Below are 12368 nucleotides of genomic sequence, written 5' to 3' on the forward strand. Positions count from 1 at the left end.
CAGAAAAGGCAGTTAATCTCTGGTATTGAGCTGTTTCTTTTCTAAGTGTTCTGCAAAGGCACTAAGCTATATTGTATGTACGGTATTATTCGTTTAAGTTCGGTATATTTTTTTCACTCGAATTTTTGTGTTTTGTTTTGTGTTGAGATTGACCAAGCAGGTTATTTACACAGGCCTTTAACTATGAAGCAAAACTGAGGTTAAGAGTGAGGTATGATGCGCACCATAACCTGGTTGACAATTACCATTGCTGCTTCTGCTACAATGCCCGGGCGGTACTCAACTCTGTTCCTTCTAATTTTAAGCTCTCCTCGTTGTAGATTTGTTTAATTTATCTTATCTTTTCATTGTGTACATATCCCTGCAAACACACTATAAGATAATGGTTTTAGAAGGAGTATATTTGGCGAACACAGCTTTCCTACATCACCTGTGGTTTTTTTGTTTGCCTGAAAGTTCACATCGTTTATTATTAAGCTGTAAAAGTAGCTACCGACTGAGCGCGTAGTAATATATGCCGGCAGTGAATTCAAGTACAAAAGCTAGAAATCATTTTTTCCTGTCAAAACAATGCTGAATCAGTAGCATTGTCTCTGTTTTCTGTCTGATTTACTCTCCTGTGATTTGTATCGGCAAAATACAAACAATAAACTATATGTTGAGTTCATCAAGCACCACAGGCTGCTTAATTGTAGATTTAATTAAGGAAACCAGTTGGACTAATTTGGCCTGTTATTTGACATTATTGTTAATATGTTACTTTTTGTCTTATAAATAGAAAGGAATATGTTTTTTCAAGTCAGCTAGATTATTAATTTGCATTTTTTCGCATTTGCTACAAGTAGTGGATGTTCTATTTCAGTTAACTATTTCATTTGACATTTTACATTTGGTTCTAACGAAGCAAGAATTAAAGTATTCTTTTGCGTAGTCAAATATAAGCAACAAGGTCAAACACATTTGTGTAAGATATGAACCAGTCCCTTACTTTAATTGCTAACTCGGAAAGTATGAAACAATTGAATAGTTTGTGGCATTTTCTTGAAGGGTTTAGATTAAAAGATAAATGCACTATTCAGAAAAAAATGCATTGGTTGTTTTTTTAGACATTTGTAACTTATGCAAACGTGAAAAGTCAATAATATATCTAAAACTGTCTGTTTGACCAAATGAGGATACCAATTATGGATTATTCGCATTTAAGTGGTAAATTTGTCATCTCGAAAATTTAATCTTTTGCTTTTGTGATATGCCATTGATTGTTGTTTTACTGCGTGTTCTAGTGATTAAAATCAGTTTTCTTCTATAGTTTGTTCAAGTCTGTACTTATGAAAAATACTTATGAAAGTGTTTGTATTAGGCATTTTGTCAAACGTTATACAATGTTTTGAAGGTTGTTGTCAAAAAGGCGATTTTGTAATGTTGTAATTTTCAAGAACAGTGTTACTTAATTTCATCAAGAATTTATTTTCATGGTTTTAGAATATAATTACTATTTATTCTGTCCTGATATTAACAGCTTTGTGAGAAAGTGAAATTAACAGAACTTTATGAACAAGTATCCTTATTAGAACGTTAGAATAAATGTGAAAGGTGCCTCTCTTACACTTACTTGTTTCTTAAAGTTCAAGCTATTTGTATCATTAATTCTTAAATTAAACGTGATGTATATCTTTTTATCTGTTACTTGTAATCTTTTTTCTTGCAATATCACGAAAAGTTCAGCATGTGAAAAAAATATAAGGAACTACAAAACTTGACCTATTCTGAACACACGTAAATAAATATTTATAATAATTTATAATCATAACGTTTTCGACTCTCATATGAACATAATGCACTTTGAAAATATTTTTCGAATGTTTCAAACAATTGGTCGCATTTTTTTTAACATGTCACTTTCATTTTCCCCTTTATTGATATATATATATGGTAAAAAATGATGTTTAGTTTCAAAAGTTTTAAGTTATGGTGTTTTGTTTTTATATTAAATAGATACCTTGTGCTTTTTATTATATTAAATAGATACCTTGTAAAAATACGAGACGCAGTATCTCCATAGGTTGTTTCGTACGATAATACTCTTAACATCAATAATTGAGCGTTGCTATGGGAAAACCAACATAGTGGCTTTGCGACTAGCATGGATCCAGACCAGCCTGCGCATCCTTGCAGTCTGGTCAGGATCCATGCTGTTTGCTATTAGTTTCTCTGATTCCATTAGGCTTTGAAAGCGAACAGCATGGATGCTGACCAGACTGCGCGGATGCTATGGGAAAACCAACATAGTGGCTTTGCGACTAGCATGGATCCAGACCAGCCTGCGCATCCGTGCAGTCTGGTCAGGATCCATGCTGTTTGCTATTAGTTTCTCTGATTCCATTAGGCTTTGAAAGCGAACAGCATGGATCCTGACCAGACTGCGCGGATGCGCAGGCTGGTCAAGATCAATGCTGGTCGCGAAGCCACTATGTTGGTTTTCCCATGGCACGGCTCAATTCATTCTCACATAATTCAGTGAAATTAAGCATCTTATAAATATCGGTGATTGAAGGTAAATTGTTTGTTGTTCTAAAATAGGTGGAATGCACATTTGACGTAATATCATTTTATATATCAACCTTTTCTACATTGTATTTCTATGCACATTTTTTGATAATATATTTTTATAAACAGATAGTGTATGAGATTCCCATACGCGCGTCGAGTAGTTTCGATTATCTGCAATTGGTAGGCGCCAGCTAATACTTGACTTTAGTTCTGTTTATTTTAATCGTTCTTCAAATATTTTACCATAATCGACAACCTAGGTACATTGTAAATATCAATTTTAATGTTGTTTACTATAAAAATTGAATAGGAACAAATAGCAATGAACAAAGGCAATGTTTGATTTTATAATGTGAGAATACATTATGTTTATGCTTTATTCTATTTATTCTAAATATGAAGTGCCTTTATATATAGAAATTGGGCAAAAAGCGCTTTGTGTTAAATTTATGATAACGTGAACGTTTTAAGAAAGCACCTGGCCGGATGACATCGGAAAATAGTGTTATAAAAAAAAACACAAAAATTTAAGAAGAAATTAACCCAAAGGCAAATCACGTTTCACAGAAAATAATTCATTCAAACTACAAGTTTGTCTAACGGTTTTGTGCTTTGTTTGTAGTGTTCCTTTAATGCTATTATAATACTGGTAGAGTTACTGTCAGGGCACCTTTTATTTGCTTGTCTTTTTTATTTGTTTGTGTCTTTTATAAATTCATATGTAACTTGTCAGAGCACGTAAAATGTTTAAGGCACCGTTAAAATTTCAACTCAAATTCATGTCAAATGATTTGATACATAAAACGAAAAGGTCTTTTTAAAATATATTGTTTTATTTTGCAACGGCTCTAAAAGTATTTCAATTGTTTAAAATGAAACCTTGTTGTAACACTGATTTTACCATAGAAATAAGGATATAATCACATCAGTATTTTTAGCTTACCTGTCACGAAGTGACAAGGTGAGCTATTGTGACCGCTTGATGTCGTGCGTCGTGCGTCAACAATTTTTAAAAAAATCTTTTTCTTGAAAACCACTGGGTAGAATTACACCAAACTTCACAGAAATGATCCTTGGGTGGCCCCCTTTCAAAATTATTCAAAGAATTGAATTCCATGCAGAACTCTGGTTGCCATGGCAACCGAAAGGAAAAAAAAATCTTCTTGTCCAAAACCATAGGGCCTAGGGCTTTGTTATATGGTGTGTAGCATCATCGAGTGGTCCTATACCAAGATTGTTCAAATTATCCCCTAGGGTCAAATATGGCCCCGCCCCAGGGGTCACATGGTCTATATAGACTTATATAGGGAAATGTTTGAAAATCTTCTTGTACAAAACCACATGGCCTAGGGCTTTGATATTTGGTATTAAGCATCATCTAATGGTCCTCTACCAAGATTGTTCAAATTATCCTCCTAGGGTCAAACATTGCCCAGCCCCGGGGGTCACATGGTTTATATAGATTTATATAGGGAAAACTTTGAAAATCTTCTTGTACAAATCCACATGGCCCAGGGCTTTGATATTTGGTATAAGCATTATCTAGTGGTCCTCTACCAAGAATGTTCAAATGTGGCCCCGCCTCGGGGGTCCCAAGTTTACATAGACATATAGGGAAAAAAGTTTAAAAATCTTCTTGTCTGAAACCACAACACTTAGACCTTTGATATTTGGTTTGTAGCATTGTCTTATGGTCCTCAACCAAAAGTGTTCAAATTGTGTCCCTTGGGTGAATAGAAGCCCTGCCCTGGGGGTCCCAAGTTTTATATAGACTTATATAGGAAAAAGCTTTAAAAATCTTCTTGTCTGAAACCATACGACCTAGGCTTTTGATATTTGGTATTCTGCATTGTCTAGTAGTCCTCTACCAAAGGTATTCAAATTATAAGGGTTAAAAGAGGCCCCACCCTGGGGTCACTTAGTTATTATGTGAGTTATATAGGAAAAATACTTAAAAAATTATCTGATCCTATTTTCAAGATTGTTTAATTATAATTACCTGACGACCCCAAGTAATATGATATCACTTGACTGTGACTTTGACTGTCCCATGACCCTCTTGTTTTTTTTTAATTTTGCCACTTAAATACAAACTAAACTGTAAATTACCTACCATTATACATCTGTCTTAAGAATATGTTATACAAACTCAGCGTGTATGTAATTAAAGCAAGACTGTTGTGCTATGTAACATTACGTTTTAAACATGCTATTAAGTAAAATATTTGATCAAATTTGAAAGCGCTATTTTTAGATGCATACATGACACTAAGTATCACGTCGACGTGACGTCAACTTAATATCTTTGTGACGATTTAAGCATTACTAGTTATATTAGAATTACACGCAGTGCACTGTCTAAGTTGGTTCTAAGCTAGCTCTGCCACAAAACACATTATATAATACAAATGTAAAGTGAAAAATGTGTCGAGAACAATTATTCTATAATTCAGAAACTGGAAAAAAATATAGGGCAAACTCAGACATATGCCTCGGAATGGCTGGTTTGTATGCTATACTCAAATGCATTATATTTGATGAAGCAATATTCAAGTATTGTATTCCAATTACTACGAAAACTAGGATCCTACAGGCAAAACATTCCAGAGCCGCAAAACTTTATTTGGCTACGTTTGCTTATATTAGTCGAATAGATATTAATAAACGAAATATTTGCATATTGCGGAACTTATGGAACGCATTCTTTATGACAGAAAACGTTTCTGTACATATATGCAGCTTCAAAAGTATACAACAATGTAGGATTTCTTAAAAAGCTTTAAATCTATGCACGTAAAGACTTATCTTAAACCTGTTTATCTGATCAGCGATTTAGAAATATAAGGCGTCATTTTATTGGCATTAAGATAAACATTTGCATGCATTTTGTGAAACATGATTCTATCGACAGACTGTCTGTGTAAATTCGTCTCTATTGGCTTTTGGTTCACTCCCTCGTGAGTTGGAGTGGTTGTTTGATTTGATCTGTTGTGATTTGGAGTGACTGACAACAAGCAGTAGAGAAGACATTTTTGTAAAGCTAAACAATGATCTGATTATAGATTTATATGAAGAAAGAACAATTGGGTGTGCAAGCAGACATTTTGTTTTTGTTTTGTCAAATATCATACGCACAGGAGTAACGAAATTGTATCAAACTATCTTTATCACATCAAATACAGGTACATAAAAGCTATTATCAAAATTTACGGTTTATTAAATGATTCATATCGCTGTTCACGGTATAATGAGTTGTAATTTACGTGTCAAACTCCATGAATACCAATCACTGATTGTTGACTGAAGGCAAGGTTTCAGTGTGGTCATGGCATTATTCTTGACTATCATAACAATTGATTGTTTCTGAGTGACTGAAGGCAAGGTTTCAATGTGGTCATGGCATTATTCTTGACTATCATAACAACAAATATGACGCATTCAGATAGATACAGTTAACACTTACCCTGCTAAATTTCTATAATGAACTTGTTCATTTTCCAATTTGGACAGTACTTTTAATTGTTAAAAGGGGTGCTTACCAAAAATATACTGACTGAATAGCGAACAGTGCAGATCATGATCGGACTGCACGGAAGCGCAGACTGATCGTGGTCTACACTTGTCACAAAGGTAGAAACAATCGTCCAGCATGGTAAGGATTAAGCCAAAACATGCGGTGGTCAAAAATAAGCAGAAACTTTGAATCATTAGATAAAAAGTATTATATTGATTAACGCCAGACTAAAAACGCAAAATATATTAGATATTTCCTTACATTATACTTTTAAACACTCAATAATTGTTCTTAGATTTTTTAAGTTGTTCCAACTTAGTATCCCGTTCATTATTTAAAAAGAAGAATCAAGAGAATATTACACATTTATTTTACATTTACATCTTTAATTGCAGTTTACAGTAGATAAAATCAGGCAAATTTTCTGTTTAATAATATTTGATGGTAATGTAATGAAAAAGTTACGGCATGCCATAAATACATTGAAATACTTTTCAAATCATGTACATAAATGCCAGTTTTACCAAACATATATTGTGGTAAATGATAGCATATTAGATAAAAATGAGGTTGATTAAATATACTTAAAAGTCACTAGCCAATTTTCATGCGTCTACCGAACTCTGATAAGGAAAAATATGCCTAACAAAATCGTGAAAAGCGTCAGGACTTCTATGATTTTTGACACAACGTATAACGTCCAAGATAGTGTGTGCTTCTTTTAACCCCAGCCTTTTTTTTTTGGTCCAGAGTCTAAGATTGTTTGCTTTCAGTGGCATATATAATGGTCTTACTGTAACGTTTTCTCCGACAATCGAATTTCTTTCCAAAACACAAGTCATGAAATATTTATGGTATGAAAGTGTTTCTCTGAATTTCTTTGCCAAAGAAATTAGCGTTATCATACTGTATTGCATTTTAAAACGCTAAAGAAGTAAATTTGTAGAGTCGGGTAATGAAAGTAACTGCCGTTGCCAATTTATGTTTCTCAGTCTAGTAGACTGAAATAACTCTTTGTTCTGTTTCAGTGCTGCCAACATAAGTAAATACAGGGTTACAATAGCAAAAACAGTAAAAAACAACAACAATTTTTCAGTTTCAATTGTTTGTGCACAAATAAAGATAGAAAAAGTGTTTAACATTGAAATAGTCGGAGAAGGGTTTTTAAGAAATGCAAAAGTTTAAAGGCCTATACGTTCGTTTAAAATTGAATAATACATATTGCTTGAATTCTGCATTATCTCGTTTAGGAAAAGTTATAAGGTTTTACGTCTGAATCAGTTTATTACAGCAAGGGTGGAACATGATTAACCACTTTCAAATATATAACAGAAACACAGATAACTCTCATAATAATCAGAGGATTAGAAAACAAAATGAATTGCGGATACGAAGTGTAAATTATTAATGGTTGCTTAATTCTTTTAAATATTTCACTGTTAAAAACCAATTTTTACTTTAAGGAGTTTTGTCCAAACACAACTAGTGCATCGTTCAGTATGCTTACCAAGAAAACATCGAACTGTACCATAAGATGAAAACTAAAAACTTAAAAGTGTTTTAAATAATAGATGATAGCCATTATGTATCAGTAATTAGGCACGGCTGGAAATCAAATATCTCACGGTTATTTTAAGCATAATATACATTTATCTTTTATCAATAAATAGGCATGTCAATTGATGAGCTGCTCTGAAATTTATATGACTCAAATTCCCGCACTTAGTTTGTGATTCCCATTCCTGCAAATACTTTATTCAAAGTACTGATATTGAAATTACTTCGTGGCCTTTTGTCTAAATCTGTCGTTATTTCCGTTCATTGAGAATAAATAGATTTATCGGTATTTGTAAACGTTTCCGTTCTTTCAAATACCTTTGTCGGAATATGTGGCCGTTACAAGCAATCAAATGGAAACAGTAGGATATTTTTGTGATTTAGGAAGAGCAGTTTTAATCCGTACAATTAGATATAGATTATCCGTCATCATTGCATTCTTCCTGTATCCCATAATTGACTTTGGTCTAGTTCCAGTATTGGTTCAATGTTTATTATACACCTAACGATAATCGCCCTATGTAAATCGTGAAGTAATTATGATTTATGACATTTGATATAAAACTGTACTGGAAACGGTCAATAAGCCAGCGGTGATTAAATCCATCATGTTTGGAATAAGCAGGATTTTGTTCAGCACCATTATCAATCAGTGATTTTAAGGATTTTGTATTTAGTGAAAGACATACTTTATTTTGAAGAATATGAGACTTTGCGGTAAAATAGCATAAGAACAATATTAGCCCGTAAATATTTTAATATTTATGCAAAACGTTTTGTTTGTAACAAACGAAAAGAAAAAGATCAAAGCTAATGTTGTAGCTAGTATTAGATATAAGCATTCCAAGTATCGAATCATTCGCGTAGCTTTTCTCATTGTAAGGGGTAATATTATTGATAAGCATATTTTATTTTAAATCTATAGATTAATTATTTTCGAGTGATAACTGTCAAGAATGCATATTTGAGGGCTTTTTCCTGTGACTTTAACTACTTTTCAGAGTTAATTCAGATATGATCAGTAATTATACAGAAATAAGTCGTAAATGATAAAAACATTCTTCAGCACAAAAAGTCATACAAAACAACGAGCAAGATATGTCATGTGGATAGCTAAATAGATATATCTTTTATTCCACCATAAGATGAGAAGCATACAATTCACATCATAATAAAGAAATTATATGAACATATAATACATAGACAAAAAATATCTATTGAGCACAAAAGAAATGAGCAATGATAAAGTGTAAAAGCAATTTACATTGAGATAAATGACAATTTATAATTAAGAGCTAGTCCATGATATTATTTTAAGTATACATAAACAACAATAATAGTGTAAACATACGGCATGTAAATATTTATCAATATGCAGTTGTTTAGTTTCATAATTAGTAAGAAAATGTGTATTAAACATATTTTACTGAATTTTCATCAATATATCAATTTTGAATGAACATTCATTATTGTCCTTTTGGATATTGTATTATAATTTATAACTGTATAACTTATATGTAATGAAACGTAAAATGCAAATAAATACATCCGCTGCAACCCCTCAAACAGAAAACAGTGTTATTCTATTTATACAAAAACACTCAATAAACACTGACCATTACAAACTTACTGATGGCATTGTATCAATCATGCGGACTTTGAAAAAATGTTAAATGTTTCTAATAGTCCATAAATATTTCATGTACTATAACTACATGAATTAAGTTTCGTTTTTCAACTAGCTCTAACATATTCTCTTTAATAATGTCCTAATATCGAAAGTCGAAAATATTAGATCACATAATGAAAAGTATTTTCTCATTAATCACAAGTAAGTCCGTGCCTTATTTGTCTTAGAGCGAAAATGAAAGATTAAAAGGCAAATAATGCAGGAAATGTTGTATCATTCAAAGTTTTTTATCATAATGAAATAGCACAAACATTTATATTTACATAAGATAAGTTAGGCACTATAGAACTACACTGCATATGATTTTAATTAAAGGATGTTTCATACAGTGTGTCACACACATAAATTTCGAACAGAGTCATTTATAAAACGTAATCATAATATATGTATACTGTCTATATTATGTTTTAATGTATTGCCTTAAGTGAAAGGCACCTGGAAATTCAAAGATTTTGTGAGATGATGAGTAAAGCGCACAATTATTTTACAGCAGGATGTTCTTTGAGAATCGCTGATACTCATAGTTGGGAAGCCAGCTAGCATTTCCAGTATTTGATTTCGGAAATTTAATTGGCAAAATGTCACAAACAGTTCATTTGGTAGTGATTCATGTATTTTTCTACAGAAAACTTGCCTCAATGTATCGTTTTCAGTACAGAACAAAATCAGGTGTTCTGCAACAGTTTCTGTACACAGTTTGCAGAGTGGGCAATTTACATGTATGGCCTTGAAAATAATTTATTAATAACTAATACTACCGTCCTACAATATTTCAATTGATCCCGGTATATTTGACTAAAGTGCTATGAGACACATGGTTTTATTTCACTATGTATACTGAAAAATTCGTGCAAGCTTCTGTCACTTGATGCACGTGCTTCAAATTCTATGTTCGCTAATTTCTGTACTGCATATTTCACTGTCTTCATTATGTCTTAATTTGATAAATTCCGAAAAAATGTATACAAGTTTAAACTGAATGAAATTATACAGTCACAAATATTTATCTAAAACTTACATATTTTCATATATTCCAATTAGTAACAAGCGGGTTGAGACGAAATTAGAGTAGCCCAAATTTATAAAAATGCTCCAGACTTTTAGTGTATTCGCAAACTAAATATAAGCATGTGCCGATTAAAAATGACCTCAATTTGAGGGTAAATTTCGGTAAGTATGCTTGACATTGTGAGACTTTCATGGGGTCATTTTATTACTAGGAGAAAGATTATATACTACATGTATCTGTTATTCAAAAAGAGGACTAAACGACTCTTTTATTTAAAGTTTACTCCTTGATCTGACTGAAGCTTTCAACACCATTGATCAATCTACTCTCATATTTCGTCATATTATGAATATAAAAACATAAGCTTTGGCTTCTTCACTATCTTAAAGATGCGAAATCAAGCAAAACTCATACCGGAGTAGGGAATTGAACCCGTGCCGTTGCGGCAATAAAAAAAAGCTGTCTAGCGTCCTTGACCAATACACCATTTAGGACTACGTACTTTACGGTCGTTAAATTTAAAGCTTTATAATTTAGACAGTTTACCCCCGGTATCCCTTTACAAAAGCTTTTCAATTTTGGAAGGAAAATAGGAAAAACAACTAATTTTCATTAAAATGTGTTACATGTGTTTCCATAGCGTATTATATGTCAGTAACTTAGTTTCAAAGCCTTCTCAAGAAATATAGCGAGAATTTTCTGGTATATAAAAAAAAAATCTCTTTTTTTTTTGTTGTCGTGCCTTTAATTATCAATAGGTTATTGTTGTCAATTAAGTTAAAGCTTCTTTTCAGTCATGATGTAGAATGCAAATGTTAGGCGATTTGTTTCCTGTTTCAAGTTATAAACTTCGTGACCGACTGACTATTAATCATTTGCCTCTTCCTGCTATGGGTAGAAACCTCGTCTAGGGTGTAGAAGTAGACTTCCATCTTGATAACGGAAGGCCGGTGTTGACTTTGCTTTACTGTCAAGGGCACACCAGGAGTCGTCCGATACTAGCAAAAGCTGAAATGTTGCGAATGACCTATTATTAAATTTTAACATAAATTTAAGTCGATATTTACTTTTTTCAAATTAAATTACTTTTTTTAGCAAAATGACACTGAGCTTCTCTGTTTTGACAATACGGTATTTCATAAATAACTTTTTTAAAGATGGATTATTCAAATGAAGACAGATTCTTGTAAACACTTCTAACTAACGAGTTTTAGTAAAAATGCAATGTTTGTTAACCCATCTTACGTGGCGAAAATAAAATTTACTTTTTAAAGTCACTCAGTCATTGTACGAAATGCTTAATGTACATGTAAATAACATGTTGAGACATTGAACATGCATTAAAGATACTGTTTGCCTCTGGCAAAGTCATTGCAGAAATAAACGGATAGTGCCGTCTTGATGGAACTGGAGAACTGCAAGTATAAATAGGCTGTAATTTTAATAATCTGACTTGTGTTAACATTTAATTTAAGTCTTTTTGTTTATTTCAGTTGTTTCATACTGTCCTGACTCAGACCACTGGAGCGGGTGGTGGGGATACAACGGCATGATGTCAGGTAATAATGTTACTTTGAATGAAATGTGATGTAGTTATCATGGTCTGATATTTTATCTCATTGGTGATTTTGGGACGTAGCTGCATCTTATCGGAACATATAAACATGTTATATTGCATCTTATAGGGAGGCATTTCATGACGAAACGCAATTAATAACTACAAGATGTAAAATAGTTCATACTTTATTCATTTGTTTATAATTTTTGTGATGATTTACCTGACCTGTGTCAAGAAATTTAATTAGATTTTTAAGCCGTGAATCAATGTCACGTTTTTCTCGTAAAATTTGAAATGATATGTACCGATATTGATATCAGCTGTTAGTCAGTCTTTGAATTATAATTCTGTTTACAGTTATGCAATATTTGTTGAATTTGGCATTACAGTGGTTTTATTGAAGCGTTACCAAAAGGCAAAAAGCTTTAACGTTAAGAGTGACATGTTGGACGGTATATCTGTTACTAAATAAGATATGAAATATTGAGAT

At 32.4% G+C, this 12368-nt stretch overlaps 1 protein-coding gene across 3 annotated transcripts in view; it reads left to right on the top strand.

Moving 5' to 3' along the window:
* LOC123557070 (carbonic anhydrase-related protein 10-like) overlaps positions 1–12368 on the top strand; it is a 74194-nt gene that overhangs the window by 41187 nt on the left and 20639 nt on the right. For all 3 annotated transcript variants that reach the window (XM_045348283.2, XM_045348282.2, XM_045348281.2), the window contains exon 3: positions 11814–11879. In XM_045348283.2, coding sequence (XP_045204218.2) covers positions 11814–11879 — 66 coding nt within the window. The remainder of the gene's footprint in view (positions 1–11813; positions 11880–12368) is intronic.

This window comes from Mercenaria mercenaria, chromosome 5 (genome assembly GCF_021730395.1).
Source record: "Mercenaria mercenaria strain notata chromosome 5, MADL_Memer_1, whole genome shotgun sequence".
NCBI lineage: Eukaryota > Metazoa > Mollusca > Bivalvia > Venerida > Veneridae > Mercenaria > Mercenaria mercenaria.